The sequence below is a fragment of the Elephantulus edwardii genome, unplaced genomic scaffold (assembly GCF_000299155.1).
Source record: "Elephantulus edwardii isolate Elephantulus edwardi_28Jun2011 unplaced genomic scaffold, EleEdw1.0 scaffold00057, whole genome shotgun sequence".
Classification (NCBI taxonomy): domain Eukaryota; kingdom Metazoa; phylum Chordata; class Mammalia; order Macroscelidea; family Macroscelididae; genus Elephantulus; species Elephantulus edwardii.
In genome coordinates this window covers 8,757,866-8,779,512 of record NW_006399807.1, presented here as the reverse complement: position 1 = coordinate 8,779,512, position 21,647 = coordinate 8,757,866, and the positions used below count along the sequence as shown (strand labels likewise).

At 44.3% G+C, this 21,647-nt stretch overlaps 1 protein-coding gene across 1 annotated transcript in view; it reads right to left on the bottom strand.

Annotated features, from left to right (window-relative positions):
* Positions 1 to 2,677: 2,677 nt before the first annotated feature.
* The window catches only part of DUSP27 (dual specificity phosphatase 27 (putative)), a 64,254-nt gene continuing 45,284 nt past the window's right edge, over positions 2,678 to 21,647 (bottom strand). The window contains exons 4-5 of the mRNA XM_006887391.1: positions 16,650 to 16,867; positions 2,678 to 5,418 (exon numbers count right to left, since the gene is read on the bottom strand). Of these exons, the coding sequence (XP_006887453.1) occupies positions 2,678 to 5,418; positions 16,650 to 16,867 (2,959 nt within the window). The remainder of the gene's footprint in view (positions 5,419 to 16,649; positions 16,868 to 21,647) is intronic.

The window sequence follows — 21,647 nt, the reverse complement described above, 5'->3', positions numbered from 1 at the left end:
AAAGTATGTCAGACGAAGCCCCAGAATCCTTGCCTTCAAGGAGTAGCTTGGTTTAATCCTCTCCAAGATGAATCTGTTTGTTTTCCTGGCAGTCCATGGTACATTCAGTACCCTTCTCCAGCACCACAGCTCAAAAGCATCCACTATCATTCTGTCCTCCCTAGTCATTGTCCAACTCTCTGATGCATAACAAGCGATTGCAAATATCATGGCCTGTATCAGGCGCACCTTAGTCTCCAGAGAGACACTGTTGCTCCTGAATACCTTTGAGAGGTCCCTAACAGCTGACTTTCCCATCGTGATATGCTTTTTGATTTCCTGACTGCTGGTACCAAGAGTGTTAACTGTGGAGCCGAGCAAACTGAAGCTGTGAACAATCTCAATCTCTTCGTCATCCATCCTGACACTGCTAATTGGTCCAGTGGCAAGAATGTTTGTCTTCTTGACATTGAGCCTTAGTCCATACTGAAGGCTGCAGTCCTTGACCCTTCGCAGCAAGTGCATGAGGTCCTCCTCAGTTTCAGCAAGCAGGGTTGTGCCATCTGCAAACGCAGATTGTTAATAGATCTTCCACCAATCCTGATGCCACAATTCTCCTCATAGAGCCCAGCCTCTCGGATAATCTGCTCTGCATACATGTTGAAAAGGTATGGAGACAGGATGCATCCCTGGCGTACACCCTTCCCAATTTTGAACCATGCAGTGTTACCCTGCTCTGTTCTGACTACTGCCTCTTGGTCCAAGTATAGGTTTCGCATTAGCACAATTAAATGTTCTGGGATTCCCATTCTTCTCAGAGTCAGCCACAGTTTGTTATGATCCACACAGTCAAATGCCTTTGCATAATCAATGAAACACAGATAGACATTCTTCTGGTATTCTCTGCTGTCAGCCAAGATCCATCTAACATCAGCAACAATATCCCTAGTACCACGACCCCTTCTAAACCCAGCCTGGACCTCCGGCAGTTCTCTGCTGATGTGCTGTTCTAATAGTTTTTGGATAATCTTCAGTAGAATCTTGCTTGCATGTGAAATCAATGACACTGTTCTGTAGTTTCCACACTCAGTTGGGTCACCTTTCTTTGGAATGGGAACAAATATGGATCTCTTCCAGTCAGTTGTTAGGATGATATAATTTTGTATGGTGGGAATGGCCTACATACGGGACACAGGAAAGAAGAAGGCAGAGCCAGCTGAAGTAAAGATGGGGGGTGGGGGGGAGATGAGACAAAGACTGAGCAGCATTTTTTCCCCAAGGCGTTTCTTCCTCTCAGTCAATGGAAGAGAGACAAATACCATGAATAACTGAAGTGGGAGCTGGAGTGATAGTAATTAGTCATTAGTCCAATTGCTTTGACAGCAACTATGTGCACCTCTGACTTTGAACTCTAGTCAGCTCTCTTTTGCCTTGGTATTTCTATTCTTTGTGTTCATGGAGATGAGAGATGTAGACCCAATCCAGACAAGAAGATTGTGTAGTCTCCACACCCTCTGAAAGGCATTTCTTTAAAAACAGTGAGCATATGTTGCATTATCATTCTTGTTCAACCCCATTGGTGGACTTCTTCTTCCCTCCCATTAATCATGTCATCACCTTCTGTGTACCCTAAGTTGGATTTCTTTTTAAATCAAGACATCTCTGACTCCTTCATGGCACAACGTGGGTTTCTGGCTCACACAAAGTATTCCTGCCTGAAAGGAACTATGGTGACAAGTCTATCAATGATTCTTGCAAGGTATCCAAACTATGCCATCTTGCTTCAACAACCCTACCTGTATTTTGGGAGGGCAAAATGCTTTGGGATCAATAGACTAAGGAAACCTCACTGATCTTTCTTATCTGCAATCTTAGCAGGATCATGTGGATTAATTATTTCATTATTCAAAGACTTTCCAAAGAGGTTAAATGCAAGGATAACTTTTATAAATATGTTTCTTATGCTCTAGTATTTAATTTCTTCTACCAAGGTCTTCTTTTGCTTTGCTGCATTTCCAGAGAAATCTTCTTTTATCTTGTCCCTCTCACCCTATTAAGAAACATTTTCTCTAGTTCCTTCTATTATTCTAAGGATCTTACTGTTATAATTGCCCACTGTGTTCTATCACAGCCAGAATAATTATTAATCTTGATAATGGGATGATAGTGTAGTCTAGAGACTTGCTGATTGAGAGGTGGTTACATCGTGATAATTCATCTGACACACTGATATTCCCCTCTACTTTCCAAAGAGTTAAAAGTGACCAAATGAGAAATGTTTTACAGTATTCCAGTTTAATGGGGATCCAAAACGTTCAAAAGAAACAACCAGAACCCAGCATGTACAGGAGAGGTTAGACTTGCCCCAGGAGATTTACTGGCTCTCATTATAAAACTATAAAACTTCTACAACCAGCATCGTGTCCTGCATTCATGACCTTCCTGGAGGTAAGATGGAGTTTCTCAACAAACTATATTGCCTTTTCAAGTGCACATCTCTAGTCTCCACGGAACATACCACATACACAACGGAAGCACCAAATCTCAGAGGCCATTGGGCAACAGGTAAATGGGGCCAGTTGGTCCAGCATCCAAACCTCACCTTGGCAGGTGTTGGCAATGTGTGCCCTGAGACTTGTGCTAAGCTGTGTGGCTCCTTCCTGTTGTCCGGGTCTCTTACAGGTTGGCCTTGCTCGGCCTAATCCTCCCTTCTTCTCTGCAATTTAGTCCGGGTTTCTTCTTGTCGACGTCTCCATGCAGCAATGATGGCTTCATCGTCCATCTCTCCCTCTTCCTCTCCGTCAGTGCTTCTGTGATACTGGGACCGCCGCCCTGAAGCAAACCTCCCTTCTTCTTTGCTTTCCATCCTCTCCTTCTCTCCTTCCTCTTCAGACCTCTTGAAGCTCTGAGTGAACTTTCTCTTAGCTCCAAATTCTGAAAAATCAGATTTGGATGACTCTTCTACATCTTCCCAGTCCCTGGGTCTGGCCCACCTTCCATGCCGAGGCTCTGGAGACTCTTCCTCATCAGAGGCCTCAGGGGTCCGGCGGAAGAAGTAGGGCTCCGGGCTCTCCTCTCGGGAACTTGAGGTCTCACTGAACATGGACCTGGAGAACTTGTGCATCTCTCTGCCCTCTCTGGTGGAGGAAGAAGAGAACCGGGAAGTGCTTCTGACAGAGCTGCCATTTCCCTCCTGGAAGGAGGAGGTGTCCTGTTCTTTTGACTGGGACTTGGAGAATCTGTAACTGGAGGATTTAGACTCTGTCTCCCGGAGCGTGGACGATCTGGTGTACCTCCCTCTGGAGCTACCTGACCAATCGCTTTGCGGAGGAGACTTGTCCTCTGCTCTGAGGCCACTGAGCCACTTATTAATGCTACAATCTTTTTCTCTGTCAGCCCTGCCATCACCTCTACAATAATCAGAGATGGCCAGAGAGGAAGAGGTGTCCGTTTCAGGTTTTTGGGAATTGCTGCGAGAGGAGTATTGGAAGCTTCCGATGGCACTGTCAGTGTCCTCATTCCTGTCACTAACTTCATCCTCTTCATCTTCCTTGACCTTCTTCTTCTTGAAAAGGGAGCTGCGTTTGTGATCTGAAGCCAGCTTCTCCATTTTGTACTCGGACATCTTCTCCTGCAGTTCCATCTGCATCTCCTTCTCCTTCCGGCCCAGCTCCTTCAGGTTCACGTTGTCTGCGAAGAGGCTGTAGATGGGCTTGCTGGTCCCAGTCACTCTACTCCCCCTGCCCTGGGACCCCAAGCTCTGCGTGGTGTTGGAAGACAACACAGACTGCCTGTCTGAGCTGAGTCTCATCTGGCTCTGTCCACTGAACATGGAGATCTGGTCATCCCCCAGAGGTCCTGCCTTCAGGCTTGCAGAGGAAGGCGGACGGGACAGCAACAACATTTCATTCTGCTTCTGGGCCAGCGTCTCGTTGACCACGTTGGCAATCCAGTTCTGTATGCTGGCGATGGAGATGGTGTCTCCAGGCCCCACTGGCAGGTTAGGCAGGGGGGTGGTGGGGTTGCTTGCCGCCTGAGACAGGTGGGAGCGGTGGCTCTGGCTGCTGAGGACTGACGCTGTGTCTCCATCAGCACTGACCACCGAAGGGGCCGCAGACGAGAACGCAGACAAGCGGATGCTCATGCTGGTGGCCGAGCTGCCTGCCTCCCAGCTTCCCAAGGACTGGCTCTCCTCTAGCGTCTGCCGGCTCCTCTCCAGCAGCTCCAACCTCCGCTGCCTCTTCTTGGCCAAGGCCAAGTCCTCGCCCTTGCTGAGCTCCACCACCTCCTCCTTGTTCTCGTTGCCCACCTTCTTCTGGTGCTTCAGTTTCCAGGCCTGGTAGGCTGTCAGGTTGACATCTGAGAGGTCCTTCTCCCCCTCGGCCCCCTCGGCTCCCGGCTCACTGCTTCCTTCTCCTGTCTCCGCATCTTTTTTGTGAAACCCAAATTGAATCCTCTTGACCTTCCACCTCTCTAGGGCCGTGAGCTTGTCCTTGTTGCGGCTGCAGAAGTTATAGAAGGAGCTGGCCTCCGAGGCCACACTCTCTTCGTCGTCTTCGCGCACCCGGCCCCCTGCCTCGGAGCTGGGGTCCGCCTGGGCCATCTTGCTCCGGGCGTGGTACTCGCGGGAGGCTTCCTTCTCGATCTCCTGCAGCCTCTCGTTCCACATGTCCCAGGTGCTCTCCGTGGACACCGAGTCAGAGCGACGCCGCCCGGGCCCCTCCTGGCTGCTCCGTCCCAGCTGCTGCGTCAGGACGCGGACGTCACTGCTGCGCATGCTCTGCGTGGACGTGCTGCTCTCGCTCAGCGTGTGCCTCCGCCTGCGCCCCATGAATGAGCCTGCCTCGCTCTCCTCCTCTTCCTCCTCCCTGCCCCACCTCCTCTGGTGCGCTTGCGCCTCATAGCGCTCATTTCGGCTCTGCCACTCGTGGATGATGCTTTCCACGTCCTCGTCCTCCAGGCCCGAGGAGGCTGAGTGCCGGCCATCTCCTGCCTGGGGGACCTTTCCTGTGGGGAAACCTTGCTCCTTCTTCCACTCCTCGTACAGCCTCGCCTCCTCCTCATCGTCGATGAGGGTGAGGGGCTTGGAGGCCCGGCTGGCCCTGCCCAGCGAGGAACCACTCAGGTGACTGGCCAGGTCGTCCTCCTCCTCCACTGTGAGGCCGTGCACGCGGGCCCCCATGGTGCTCCCGGGGTCCTCATCCTCACCGTCCTCGGCCTCTCCTCCCTCCCCACCGTCATCCTCCTCCCTCTCCTCCATCAGCTTCTCGTTGAGCTCTCGGAGCTGCCTCAGGAAGCCGTCGTTGGGGTATATGGCCCGCTTCTTCCGCACGGTCATCAAGGCCTCCAGGATGGCCATGTTGTGGAAAATCATCAGATAGGCCACCACCAGCACTGCAGACCGGCTGATGCCCATTTCGCTGCTGACCAAGACTTTCCCTGCAAAGGAAACGGAGACATTAAGGCACTCCTGAGTGTGAATGAATATATGAGGCAACAGAGAGCCACTGGCTATTCTACTTTCTGAAGGGATGAGTCATTCTTAGAAGTAACACAGCCAGGATGCTCCTAGGATGTGAGGTTCTTGAGACTTTTGCTCTCTTCCTTTGGACACATGACCAGTCTCAAGAGACCAGTAATTAGAAAATGGAAGGAAATCCTCAATGAATTGGACAGAGACCATAAATGGATACAACTATGAATCCAAATAATAAGGATGACAAAGGATAGGACAGCATTTTATTCTGTTATTCTTAGTTTGCTACGAGTTAGAGCTAACACCGTTAACATTAAACTTACAACAATAACATTAAACTTGAGTAGCCAAAGGGATCGCAGCACAACTACAGCAGCTTCCCTGTAGTTAAAAAAAAAAGTGGTGCTTTGATGTGCTGGCCTTCACGTGTTCACTATGCCTCTGGTATTTGTCCATGCGCATATCACCTGAGGAATAAGCACCATTGTCCTCAGATTACAGATGGGGACCTAGAATGTTAAAACCATGCAGGGAGGCTGTTGTGTTTATAACCATTGTCTGTGGTGCTTGGGGTGGGGAAAAAATTAACAACCACAGTCTCCGCTTTTGAAACACCTGAATGTATTTCTCTACCCGTCAAATTGAACACAAGGGATAAAAATAAAGAATGTGGTAAACAGGCAAAGGAGAAGACAAATGAGAAACTGAGAAAATGTATCAAGAAAGGTAGGATCTTGACGCTGGAGAGGGTCACAGAAGACACAGTTTAAGCTCTCGGGCTATTTTAGAATTCACTGGCTGGGTTCCGTTTGCACTAGAATGCTCCTAGAGACTGACATGTCACCATCATACACACACTTACACCCTTCTCCATATTTAGATCTATCTAATTTTTGGGAAGTTTATTCTTTTGTTAGGCCAAATATGGTTTTCTTTAGCATACAGCCAGTGCTTGACCACTGGCATTCAATAAGAATATATCTGTATGCACTAGATCTTTTATTTAAAAAAGAAAAAAATCCTTCAGTAGGTAACTATCATATTCCTACGGAAGAAAAAAGAAAAAGGTTTTGTTCCTTTCTAGGTTATTCTGATTCGTTCTAATCACTTCTTAAACATAATCTCATGTTCCCTTACTATTCTCAAGCCATTTGACGGCACATAACAACCACAAGAAGTTACTATTCTAATCATGCTTCCCTAAGTCTAACTTTATATTATTGAGATTTTTTTTTTCTGAGAAATTATCTCCAGGATAAAGCAATGTACTTTAGGTTAGAACTGATCCACAGAGAGCAACACGGTCCCCTGAACACCCTAGATCTGGACACTGGGTCCTTCCTGATGCCATTGAAGCATGCAATGTGGGTGGATACATTGCACAATGAACTTGAATTATCTTTTATATCTTCTTATAAAGCCTGTCACACTTTTAAACAAAACTGCTCTTACCCCTGGTATCTCTAGTAGCATTTCTTAAACATATGTAAAATATTATAAGTTCCTATTAAATATTTTTTTAGTTGTGGACTACAGAAATATTTGCAAGTCTATCATCAACAGATAAATTGTCTCCTGCCACCCCGTCTGCACTGCATTCTTCATAACTTGATAAGCATTCCTTCTGTGCCTTTATCTGAGAAATTATTTAAAAGGCAGAGAAGAACCACTGGAGACCTTTCTCCAGGCGGTCATTAATCTGCCTGCCAACAATTTGGCAGATATTTGTTAAATTGGTGGAGAGTCCTACCTAACAATGTGGTGGGAGAGGGGATTGAGAGACCTTTTTGTTACTATAGCTTTGCACAGGTTAGGGTCATGTGTTTATCCACAGGAGGTCAGAGACAGGCAAGACTGGAGAGGATTGAAAGGCATCATTGCCAGGAGCCATCAGCCATGTTAGGAAGGTAAGAAATCAGAATGAAAGCCACTAAAACCGCATCTATAGATTCCGTTTCTTTACTCTCCTTGGGGCGATGGTTGTTCATTGGTAGTATTATCTCCTTTTATGTGGGAGACCTGGGGTCCATGTCCAGCCAATGCACCTGAAGAATAGCCACTACTCATCTGTCCATGAAGGGTTGCATGTTTTGTGATGATGAACAGGTTTTGGGGAACATTTCAGACTAAGATGGACTAAGGAGAAAGCCTTGGTAAAACCCACCTGTGAATTGCAATGGTCTGATCCCATTGTGCACCTTGGACCAGCTCGACAATAGCTAATAATGATATTCTTCAACTGTCCCCTACTAAAGTCCTCCACCCACCTCCTTAACTGTCTGACCAGGTAATAATCCACAACTGATAGTCCCAAAGTTTCATTCTCCTCCCTTGGAAGTAGAACCAACAAGCCAGGTCACCTGAAGACAGGATCAGCTAGTCTTCTCCAGAAAGGCACCAAACACTGCTTAAACCCATTCTGGTCAGAATCATGTTTTCCCATGTTGTTCCTTAAACTCTGGAGAGTTCTCCAAGGGGCCCCAAGGAAATCCCAATGGACAAGGGAAAGGTAAATGGATTCTGGGACCCACTCTCTTCAGTGAAAGCAGTGATAAGCTTTTCTTTCTCTGGTTAGGCAGGGGACCCTTCCTGATGGCTGTGTAGCCTACTCCGCACAACTTGAGGAGATGACCTGCACACTGAAGTCAGTAGATTTGTTAAGCAGTAAAATGTCTTTAAGATCGAGAATAAGCTTCACAGCCACTGCTTGGGTTAGCAGCAGACTTGACTCTTGATGTGGTTCCTGTGTTTTAAAATTTGAGAAGTTCAGTGCAGAATGCATTGAACTTCTGTAAACTGATTTCACATTCAGATTCTCGGCATGCTAGTGATGATAATGGAGCAGACACTTGTGTTGTATATGCTCAGCTCATGTTCTCCTCCACCCCACCTCAACCCCCTACCAGGTCTCAGAATGTAGACCGGACCCTACCCTCATCCAGAAAACACTGATGCCCTTGTTCAGAACAACCACCATTACTACTCCCTCGCAGAATTTGGGGAGATGTATGACTGTTGTTACATGCTATCGAGTCCACTGTGACACTTAGTGACCCTGTGAACAATGGCTTTGAACCTTACCTTACCCTATCCTGAATCAAGCTCACGGTCTGACACACCTGCCCTTATAGCTACAGTCAGTGTCAATCCATCCCATCCAGGGTCTTCCTCTACTGCACTGTCACTCCACTCTTCCAAGAACTATCTCCTCCTTACAATGTGCCCAAAATATTGGAGACAATGAAGTTTCAAAATCTTTGTCTCCAAGGAGCAACCCTTTCCAGGACAAACCTGGCAGTCAGTCCATGCTATATCCAGTACTGTTCTTCAGCGTCATAACTCGAACAGTTTTGTTTTGAAAGGCCTTGGAAAGCCCTATGAATTCAGACATATGACCAGAGGCTGCCAATTTAATTCTCTCTCCAGGGAATTTTGAACTGAGAATGAGGCAGGAAATTAACATGAAATTGTGTGGCCTGTGGAGGATCATATTCTATCAGAGGTGAAAAAAAAAAAGAAGATTGCAACCAACAGCGCTATCCTGCCCTTGATCCAGAACCATCCTGGAATCAATTACATCCCTGCCTTTGGATTCTTTCCTGAATTTTTTCCTCTTCTTCTTTCTTGGGTATTTTAATTGATACTTTTGCTACATATTACATAATTTGAGATGGTTTTAGTAACAAGGTAATAGTTAGTAACCCCAGATAATATGAGTTATTGCATTGTGACAAAGTCACTTAACCTTCCAGGGACCTCAGTTTCCCCATTTGTAAAATGTAAACAAGAGCCTCCACTATGTGAAGTAACATGTCCCACACTCGAGCTCCAGTTCCTTCATCTCAGTCAGCAGGAGTTGATTTCAAAGCATCATGTTGTTGAATGTAGCAGGGACTGGATTCCTTTTGATAGTGGTCTCATATCACAGAGTGAAACTGCTTCTACTTGGGACTTTCTTGGGATCCAAATGCTTCATCTCGCTGGTGGTTCAATCCACCTGTAGGTTCCACAGGTGAAAGATGGACAATCTCCTCTTGTTCAGTTGGCAGCTTTAGAAAACCCATTTCTTCCTGTTCCATTTACAGCTAAAGGGTCAGTTACCTGGGTTCTGATAGGACAGCCACACAGGGCACTTTTGCTTTAGTTTTTGTTGTTTGTTTGCAAATCTTTACCAAAGGAAATGGCCAGGTCTTTTTCCCTCAGAACCACTGGATGCTGTTATAGCAACTTAACTACTAGGGGTCCCTCAAAAGCCTTTTAGATGTGAGGAAAATGCAGAAACTTCACCTCAGGAAGCAGTTCTAGAAATATAGAAAGCCTCTCAACCAAATGTTAAAACTAACCAAGCACAAAGCACCAATCGTCCTTTCCCCTCTCTGGCAGGGATGCAGAGAAGCAGGCAGGCAAGACTGAAAGGCTTGGTGAGGCAGCAAGGGAAGAGGAATCAATCCGCTGCATTGTGTGTTAGCGCTGCAAGGGACCGTGACCTCATCTGGTCCCAATGGCCTCAGGCCCCAGCAGAGAGAGCACACTGGCCAGCAGGCACTGTTGCATTCGCTCCTGGCCAGGGATGCCCAGCTTGGCACAAGCATGGGGGGACATTGCCTTCATTAACCCTGAATGGAATCTGTCCTGCTCCCCTCTGCACACCACCCTGCATCCCACCCCACCTGAGCACGCTCCTACCCCACCTCCCTCTTACTAGCTTTCACTCTTGGTTCCAGAAGGTGTTCAGGAGTTCCTCTGTGTGTGTACCAGCACTGTGGGAGGACAGCGGCCAGCATCTGACAGAGTCTACACATGTTGCCCCCTGTACCCACCTCTAGACTGGCAGGGGACATCTATTTATGGTCTCCAACCCCAAGGAAAGAAAATGGAACAAAAATCCTTTGCCACAAAATATTTGACAGATCCATTCAACACCACTTTGATCAAAACAATAGTCTTCCTACCCCTCCATTTTTTCCCCTTCATGTGGGTGGACATCATAGAGAACTGAGGGACAGTTTCTAGAAAAGTCAGTGTTTTAAAGAAAATATAGCAATATCAGGGCCACCCAAATGAGAGATCTCCACTCAGCCTTGGGGTTGTACAGGGATCTCAGTTCAAAGCCCTGGACTCTCTGAACTAGCTATTGTTGTTAGGTGCTACAGAATAGAGTCCACTTATTATGACCCTTAGAAGAACAAGCCTGAATCCTGTCCTGCCAGTGTCATCCTCACCAACTTTGACACACTTGAGTCCATTGCTGCAGTCACTATGTCAGTCTATCATGTTGGGGGTCTATCTCTACTTCACTGACCCTCCTCCAACTTTCCAAGCACCATATCCCTTTCCAAGGAATAGCTTATCCAAAGTATGTGAGTCAAAGCTTTGCCAGCCTTGCCTCTCAGGAGCACTCTGGCTTCACTTCTTCTAAGACCTATCTGTTCATTCTTTTGGCAGTCCACTCTTAGTACTCTTTTCCAGCACCACAACTCAAAGACATCAATTCTTCTGTCAATCCTTACTCATTGTCTAGCTCTCAAAGATGTAGTAAGTGATTGAAAAGACCATGACCTGAATCAGGTGCACCTTAGTCTTTAAATTGATGTCCTTGCTCTTCAGTATTTTGAAGAAGTCCCTGACAATGGACTTGCCCAAAGCAATATGTCTCTTGATCACCTGATGGTACCATAGTGGTAAGTTGTTGTTCGGGCAACCCAAAGGCAAACAATTTGAATCCACCAGCTGCTCTACTGGAGAAAGATGGCCAATCTCCTCCCATATGATAACTTCCTCTGAATGCCCCCACTGAAGGGTCACCTGTGGGTCTGTTCTGACTTGACTTGACAGTTTTTTTTTTGTTCTTATGTGCCATTGAGTCACTTGTGACTCATAGTGACCATATGGACAACAGCTATGAACTCTTCTCTATGTTGAGCACCAACCTCATTCTTTTTAACAAATCTACCTCCATTATCCCAGACATTGAGTCTATCCATTTCATCAAGAGTCACCTCTCCTGAGCTGTCCCTCCACCCTTCCAAACATGATGTCCCTTTAAAGACTGGCCCCTCCTTGCTACATGCCCAAGGTATGTCAGAGAGAGCTTCAGAATCCTTGCCTTCAAGGAGCAGTCTGGTTTCACCCCCTCCAGGACAAACTTGTTTGTGTGATTTAAATGTACACAAAAATAAAATTGAACTATTGAATTGCTAAATAATTAATTGTCCCATTTATTCTGTAGGTCATGTTGATCCAGGCTTTATTACTCAGTTATATACTGCCTGCCATCAAGTCAAGTCTGTTGCATAGTGGCCTTTAGAAGCTGAAAATATTAATGGGAAGAGGCTACTGTCTTTCTCACTCTTCTTCCTGTTTTGGACAATTCAGGTTACAGTCCCAACTACTTGTAACTTAAGCAAACAAACCCTGTATATTTCTAATGAAGACGCGAAAGTACTGCAACAGAACTACATATAGTGCAGGTATTAGAGATAAAGGTGTTAGGCTCGTAGAGCTTCACAAATGGCTTCTACCATCAAAGCACACATGTCATGGACCCAAGAAGAAGTCAAGGAAGATGACCAGATCCATGTTCCTTGACATAAGAGATACTAACCAAAGTGTTTGTTTGGATCACTTTAATAATATCTGTAAAGCTGGAAGGCTGAAAATGGCTCAGTCAACCCATCTGATACAATTGACTCCAAGCCAATTGCCATCTGGTGGACTTCAGTTCATGAGACTTCATGTGTGTCCAAGTTGAACTGTGTTCTACTGAAAATTGGGTTTTCAGAAGCAGATTTCAAGGCATTTCTCCACTACACCCTCAAGATTCCTTTGGGTGGATTAAAACCACTAATTTTTGATCAGCAGATGAGCATATTAACCAGAGAGTGAGAAAGCCTAGGATTTATGATTAACACTGCATCTTTGACATCACAAATAATACATAATTAAGATGAACCTGAATCCAATTTCATCTTACTTGGACCCACAATCAATACCCTTGGTAGTAGCAGTCAGGAAATAAGGAGATGTAGTACATTGGGAAAGCCTACAGGTAGAGACTTCTCCAAATTCTGACAATGATGTCAGTTTGAGGACTAAGATGTGTCTGATTCAGGCCATGGTCTTTCTGAATACTTATCATGATCTGAAAGCTGGACAATGAATAGGGATGACAGAAGAAAAATTTATTCCTTTGAGCTATGGTGTTGGATAAAAGTACTGAACATCCCATGGACTGCCAAATATGACAAGCAAATATGTCTCGGAGAAAATGCAGCCAGAATGCTCTTTGGAGGTAAAGAAGACAGAGATTTGCCTCACATACTTTGGGCATGTTGCTAGGAGGGGCTATTCCTTGGAGCAGGACATGATGCTCGGAAAGGCAGAGAGTCATCGAAGGAGAGGAAGACCCTCAACCAGGTGGATTGACATGGTGACTGCCATAGGCTCTAATGTGTCAGGAAGTGTGAGGATGGTACATGATAGGACAGATTTAGATCTGTTGTTCACAAGGTTGCTATGGGTCATACACAACTCGGTGGTACCTAACAACAACAACAACAACAACAAAAACAACAACAACAACCCCAATCACTGCCATCACATTGATTCCTACTCATAGCAGGTTTCTGAGGCTGTCCATCTTAATGCAATCTAGATTGCTTCTCTAGTGGAGCAAATGATGAATTTGAACTGGTGGCCTTCAGCAGCCCACTATATAACCCACTATGCCACCAGCATTCCTTGAATTAGAATACTGGTTCTTAATATATAGTCTGTGGACCCTTATGGACCTCAAAATATTTTCAGGGAGCATATACGATCAGAACTAACATCACTAAAACATTATTTGCCATTCACCATGTTGGTATTTGACTGATGGTTGCAAAAATAATGGGAGGGAGTAAAACTGTTGGTGACATCAGTCAAATCAAATTAAAATATACTGTTGATGTGTACATATATATGCCTAGGTAGCTCTGGTGGCTTGGTGATAAAGAGTTGTGCTGCCAACACAAAGGCAAATGGTTCAGATCCAGTAGGTGCTTAGTGGAAAGAAAATAGGCAATCTCCTTCTGTGCAACTTACTGCCCCTTAAATCCCACTAAAGGTCGGCTATGAGTCAGCTCTAACTTGAAAGCACACAGCAAGAACAACTATCTATCTACCTTGTAACATGGTTATTCCCCGTTTACACTACTGCCACTTAAATAATCTCAATTTATTCTCTCTTATTAACCCTGTGATTGCATGGTTCATATTGTTTTACTTCTTCTACCTGTCCCTGTCCTTGCTTTTATTTATTTATTTTTCAATCCCCATTTTTTCTTCTTCTTCCTATCCCCAGGGATCCACTAATCTTTTCTGTCATGAGGGATTTGCCTATTCCACATAGGTCATTAAAGTGAACTTGTACAATATTTGAGCATAATGTTTTGGAAGTTCATCCAGGTTCTGGCATGTGTGTCTCCCTCATTGCTGTTGAGTCAGAACCAACTCATAGTTGAGCCTTCTGTGTTGTCAAAGGTTAATCATTAAACTGTCTTTCCTAGCCAAGGATTAATTGTTTGTTTTGTTCTGAAGTACTTATACTAAGGAGAGAAGATTAGGGTAAGATAATAAGCCTCAATGCTAACTCTTTTTGAGGATACCTGCTTTCCAGCTACACTGCAACTGACAGTGTATGATGTTTACCACTCTGCAAAACCGGTCTGCAAACCCTCTCATGGGTCTGAGTCTCTGGGAGACCTTCTAGTGAACCACTGAACCCAAGGGACATAGAGTAGTGAGGAAACTGGACAAAGGAGGGACTGTTGTGATGGAGATCATGGGGCTGTACAGCACATCAAACACTTAGGGCACAGTTGACGCTGCACTTCTTGTAACTGCTGCTACTAATCTTAGAAGAACAAATTATGAATACAGCCCTCCAAAAGATTTTTCAGAAGCTATAAATTGCCAAGGAGGAGATTGCCCAATTTTCTCCAAAGCAGCACCTGGTAGATTCAAACCACTCGCCTTTGGGTTAGCAGGCAACTCCATACCTATCCACTAGGCCAGCAGAGCCCTTAGCATTTCATTTCTCTTCATGGCTGAGTAATACTCTACTATGTATGACCACATGTTATTTGTCCATTCTTTCGTTGAGTATTCAAGTTGTTTCCACCTTTTGGCCATGGTGAACGTTATTGTGCATGTGTCTGTGTAATTTGCTTAAAAAGGATTTTTGTTTTTAAGCAATGGTTGTTGTTGTTGATTGCCATCGAGTCGAGCATGACTCATAGCGATCCTATGAACAAAAGGCCTAAAGCTCCTCTACAACTATCAACATTTATCAAAGGTTCCTAGAATTTCCGGAGGCAATGTTATTTAGGAAGTGGATGCCGCTCCTGCTTCCAATAAGCAATAAGCAATGGAGAGGGGGAAAAGAATTTTAAACATTTTTTTTCAAGTATAACTTATTCTTTCAAGCTCTTGGTGATGATAAATAATACTCTGCACAGGAGGCTCAGGAGAGTCAGTTGGGCAGTGTCCTTCCATTAAGATTTTCAGCTTTGGAAACCTGACAGAAGGTCACTATTGGTTAGGGGGCCGACTCAATGGTAATGCGTTTGGTTTGGGTTTGAGAGCAAAGCTGTAACTTCTTAAATATGTCTTTTGTACCAGGTGCTATGACAGGGAAGCTCTTCATGCACAATTTATTCTTTTAATCCCCACAGCAATTTTAGGACTAGGTATTTTTATCTTTGTTCTACATATAGAGGAACTGAGGTTTCTAGGGATGGAGAAGATTGTCTGAGGTCACATGGTTAGAGCAGAGCAAAGCAGGACGTGTAACTGTCTTTCCTCCCCTTGCATAGGCTAATGAGACTTCTGCCTTGTAAACTGGAGATGAATCACCATCATCTCTTACCTGCAGTACAGCAATAGCCACAGCACTTCCCTCCCCACTTCCACTCTCAACTTTCTACCCAAAATATTCACAGGAGACAGAACAAACTTCCTAAAAGATACACTAAATCAGTCCATCCAATGTCTTCCCATGGCTCCTTTCGGCTTCTTTACTTGGGCCTTTTCTTTCTATTCGGAGCTCTGGTAGCCTAGTAGTTAGAGAGTTATGTTGTCCACACAAAGGCAGAGCAGCCATTCTGTGAGAGAAAGACGGGCAAGCTCCTCGGATGTGATTTAAAGCCTCTGAAGTCCTGCTCAAGTTGCTTCTGATTCCACAGCAGTGAATGGGTGAGTATCTTTCTGTATGATTGGACTCCTGCCACTCTAACCTTTATCCACCACACTAATTCACACCAGTCTTTTGATTCTTTAAATATACCAACACTATTCCTCCTTTAAATACCAGCTCTTCAGAGAGACCTTCTCTACCACTCTTTCCAGGAAGCAACTTAGTCACTCAAACACATTGACCTAGTTAGCATCACTATTTCACATTCTCATTATCTGACAATCCTCTTGCTCTTTTTTTTTTCCTCCCTCTCACTGTAGTGTAAGATTCAAAGATCAGGGTCTTGTCAGTCTCTTCTACCATAGTAACTCCAGTGTCTAGAGCAGTGTTTGGTGTGTATCCCAAACCAAACTAAATCCATTGCCACTGAATGGATTCCAGCTAATGGCAACATCATTAGAACAGCTCTATGTAGCCTTCTTGGCTGTGAACTTTGTGGACGCAGATTGCCAGTCCTTTCTTCTATGGTATCACTGAGTGAGTTTGAATCACCAAATTCTATGCTAGTAGTCAAATAAGAGATGATGCTCTGGTGGCCTAGTGGCAAGAAGCTGCAAAGTAATCCCAAAGGCATGAGGTTTGATGAGGCCACTAGCTGCTCTGTGGGAGAAGGGAGAAGGGAGAAGGGTGGGCAATCTCCTCTCAAGCAATTAACTCCCTCTGAAAACCCACTGGAGGGTCAGCTATGGGTCGGTTCTGATTCTACGGTACACAGTGACAACAATCAAATGAAACTGTTTGTGTCACCTACAGACTTGTAGGACATGTTAGACCCTCAGTAAATATTTACTGGTTGAATAATAATATTTTATCTTCTTAAAATAAGATAAAAAAACCCTTAAGATAATTTCCAGACCTAGCAGATAATCAGGAGGTTGTATAGGTATTTCTAAATATCCCCCCTGTTGCCCCTGCCTGTGGAATTCTAACCATCAGGAGCAGATAGGTCTCGCTCACCTCTGTAGGTCAGCAGGGCTTCGTCAAGGAACTCTGCAGCCTTTCGGAAGTGCTGGGAGATGTCCACCTCAGGGAAGTCGTCTACCTCCACACCCAGGTACTGGATCTCCAGGCCAGTGTAGAAGGCTGAACCAGTGTAAACACCGGTGCCATGAGCAGCATTCAGGATGTGGGTAATCCCCAGCCTCTTCAGCCTCCCCTTGTTCACAGCCACACTCCTGAGGGGAAGGGATGAAGGGACATCTTTGACAGACTCAGAGCTGAGAGAGAACCACACTGCATTACTATCATGACTGAGAGCCTGCTTCTTTCAGGCCAGGATTTGGTCACCCAGCTGGGCGAACACCTCCTCTGCTTCCAAATGTACCTGATTATTTTAGTTCTTGTTACACCTAGTGGTTTCAAGTGTACGGAGTAGAATTGTTCCAGAGAATTTTCAAGTCTAGGACCTTTTGGAAGCAAATCATCAGGTCACTCTCTCTTTCAAGGCACTTCCGGATGAGTCCTAATGGACTCCCTTGGAACAAGCAGTAAGTACAGTGCTTCGTCATCTGTACCACGTAAACTACAATGTGTCTAGAGTCCACTGCAAGTATGATTGCAAGAAACCCATAACTTTTCCATGACAATAGATAGATGTGGGGAACAAGGCAGAGGGCAGGGAGAAGAGGAGGACAAGACTGGCCAGCAAGGAAGCCTTCACATCTTTAGTGTTGCCTAGTCTAAATCTCCACACCTTAGAGACAGGCAGTACCCAAGACATAAAAGTAGCAGACAACAACAACAACAACAATACGATATTGTTGTTAAGTGCTGTCGAGTTGTAGCAATTCATAGCGACCCTATGAACGAAAGACCTGGACACCTCTAAAACTTTCATCCTTTCTCCAGGTTCACAGGGTTTCAGGAGGCAAGCTGTTACGGAAGTGGATGCCACTCCTGCTTCCAAGCTTGTTTTAATCAGGAAGCTCCACCAAACACTCCACTGTGGGTAACCATTCTCGCATTTGACACATCAGAGTTACAGTGTTCAGCTTCACAGCAACCACGAGTTACCTCTATATAGCAAGAGGACATACCAGGGTTATATGACCTAGAAGAATGTTTCACCAAAAACAATTAAAGGCAGGCCTGAGGGCCATGGATTACAGTCACCTACCTTTGGCTTGGGGCATCACTTTCTGTCCACCAGGCCAACTGATCTCTCTCTGTGCTGTAATTATATGCTATAATCAAGGATGCTTTCTGCAGAATGTTAAATGATCCAGGAAGTATTAAAAGAAGATGGAAAGAATATACTGAGTCACTGTATCGAAAGGAATTGGCAGACACAGAAGAATTTCATGAAACAACATATGAACAATAGCCTATGGTGATGAAAGAAGAAGTTCAGGCTGCTTTGAAGGAAATGGCAAAAAATAAGGCCCCAGGAATAGATGGTATACCAATTGACATATTTCAGCTAACAGATGCTGCCCTGGATGTGCTCACCAAGTTGTGTCAAGAAATCTGGAGAACAACCAGTTGTTTTCCACTTGGCCAACTGACTGGAAGAGATCTATATTTGTTCCTATCCCAAAGAAAGGTGACCCAACAGAGTGTGGAAACTATAGAACAATCTCACTGATTTCACATGCAAATAAGATTTTACTGACGATTATCCAAAAATGACTGGAACTGCACATCAACAGAGAACTACCAGAAGTCCAGGCTGGGTTTAGAAGGGGTCGTGGTACTAGGGATATTGTAGCTGATGTTAGATGGATCTTAGCTGAAAGCAGGGAATACCAGAGGAATGTCTATCTGTGTTTCATTGACTATGCAAAGGCATTTGACTGTGTAGATCATAAAAAACTGTGGCTGACTCTGAGAAGAATGGGAATCCCAGAACACTTGATTGTGCTAATGCGAAACCTATACTTGGACCAGGAGGCGGTCATCAGAGCAAACCAAGGGAACACTGCATGGTTCAAAATTGGGAAGGGTGTACGCCAGGGATGCATCCTATCTCCATACCTTTTCAACCTATATGCAGAACAGATTATCCGGGAGGCTGGGCTCTGTGAGGAGAAATGTGGGGTCAAGATTGGTGGACGATTTATCAACAATCTGCATTATGCAGATGACACAACCCTGCTTGCTGAAACTGAAGAGGACCTGAAGCACCTGCTGCAGAGTGTCAAGGACTGCAGCCTCCAATATGGATTGAGGCTCAATGTCAAGAAGACAAAGATTCTCACCACTGGATCAATTGGCAGCATCAGGATGGGTGGTGAAGAGATTGAGATTGTACACAGCTTTAGTTTGCTTGGCTCCACAGTCAACACTCTTGACACTAGTAGCCATGCAATTAAAAGGCGCATTGCCATGGGAAAGTCTGCTGTTAGGGACCTCTCCAAAGTACTGAAGAGCAATGGTGTCTCTCTGGAGACTAAGGTGCGTTTGATACAGGCCATGATCTTCACAATCACTTGTTATGCATCAGAGAGTTGGACAGTGACCAAGGAGGATAGAAGGGGAATTGATGCCTTTGAGCTGTGTTGCTGGAGAAGAGTATTGAGAATACCATGGACTGCTAAGAAAACAAACAGATTTGTCCTGGAAAGGGTTAAACTGGGTGGCTCCTTGGAGGCAAGGATTCTGAGGCTCCGTCTAACATACTTTGGACGTGTTGTTGAGGAAAGACCAGTCCTTGGAGAAGGACATCATGCTTGGGAGGGTGGAGGGACAGTGGAGGAGGGGAAGGCCCTGTATGAGGTGGATTGATTCAGTGACTGGGATAATTGGGATGGGAGTGTCAGAGACAGTGCGATTGGCACAGGACAGAGCAGAGGTTAGGGCTGTTGTATAGGGTCGCTATGAGTCACAAACAACTCGACGGCACATAACAACAACAACAACAATAACAACTTTATATATTGATATGCATGCTATATTTTTCAAAGGATATTTATGGGAACTTTTAAAAAAGTTTCATCCTAATAATAAACTTGAGGTAGATAGTCCAACTATTTTTACTCCCATTTGAAAATAGTAAAAATGAATCCAACAGTGATTATATAACCCTCAATACTATGAAAGAAGAAGACTAAACAAGAACCAGCATTTTTGGTTCCTAGTCCAGCATCCTTTTCTGCTGCAGCCATATAAGTGGAGCTTAGCTCAAGAGGCCCTGTATACAGGTTTGTCCAAAAGAGAGTAGAGAGGCCTTTAGTTGGGAATAGTTGGAGGGGACTGAAGTCCTCATGGCCACAGACCTGAATGGTTTTGGACATACAGATCTATCTATGGGTCACTGAGGACTGAGGTCCAGCTCTGGGATTTGGGTTCTGGATTATTCCATGAGTACAAGACTCGATGTCCGTAATTATTTCACCTCTTTTCTACCATGGGTGCTTCTTCTTTTCTGTATATATGGGTAATTAGATGGAGGAAAACTCTCATTAAGTAGTCAATGTATGAGTAAAAATTGGCTTCACTGATTAATTTATTAGTACCAATGATGTAATTACTCATAAATATAAGGCCTTGAAGGAATCTGGAGAGCTTTTGACTGGGTTTAGCTTTGTCCTATACTTCATTGCTAAACTGATGAGATGGTTGGTGTTGGGTATTTTATTTTTAAATGATATTTTTATTTTCTAATAATGAAAATAATTCATGCTTATAGAAGTCTAGAGAACATCCCCTTCCCAAAAGAATGTGCATGCATTTCTATATGCTGTTATTATTAGGTACCAAATTATCAGCATGCTGTGTATATATTCCTTTTTAAAAAAATATATTTTATTTGAGCAAAAGTTTACAAATCGCATAGATCTTTTCCAATCATTCACAGGCATTTATTAGCATTGATTGATGCAATTAACTTTTTATAATATCTAAGCAAACACTTATTGTATATTGCTATTTCTTCCACCCACTTTCTGTTTATTAGTATTTTTTAAAACTTTTTTCCTTTTCTTCCTCCCCCTCAATTCAATTCATACTGTGTATCCTATTGCAGATTGTTAACTGCAATACACCCAATGTCTGATCATGACCTCCCTTTACCTATTTCTATATGGGAATTCTTTAACTCAGTCACAAAAGGATAAGTACTGTATATATAGTCTTTGGTGTCTTTATATTCCTTATGCTGAATTGTGAACATATTCATGTGCTAATACATTTTCAGATAAGCATTGCTGGTGGTTCTAAGTGTCCTTTTGCAGAATAGTTATAGACGTCAGGGGACAGTGTGGATAGCTCGGAATTTATTGGCTAGACTTGGTGACAGTAAGGAAGGCCTAGAGCCAGATCTGGACATAACTCTGACTATAGCAAGAGGGCAGAGGATAAGTAGCCAACTTTTTGCCTACTGTTCTTAGTATGTAAGTGACCAGAAGGCCAGGGTTACCCCAAGGGCAGGGCTGTATCAGTGGTGGTTGTTGTTGTTAGGTGTTGTTGAGTCAAGTATGACTCATAGTGACTCTGTGAACAACCAACCTGAACCTTGCCCTGTCCTGTGCCATCCTCATCATCTCTGACACACTAGAATCCATTATTGAAGTCACCATGTCAGTCCACCTCATTGGTGATCTTCCTCTTCTTTGCTGACCCTCCATGTTTCTAAGCATGATGCCCCTTTCCAAGGAAAAGTCTCACTTAGCTACATGTCAAAAGTATGAAAGGTGAAATTTTGTCATCTTTGCCTCCAAAGAGCACTCTGGTTGCATATTTTCCAAGCCATTTTGGTAAGCTAGCTTCAAAGAGAGGAAATAAGAGGACAGAAGAATTAATGAAGATTTTAATAATGGAGAGGCAAAGAGGAAAGTGTCATTACATTGTGGACATTATAATGAATGTGATAAAACATATTGTGTATGACTGTTTGAATGAAAAACCAATTTATTTTGTTAACTCTCATTCAAAAGACAATAAAATTAACAGAAATAAAAATGAAACAAATTGTTGGACAGAGCTATGGGGCTCTGGGTGAAAGTTGGGGGAGTTTCA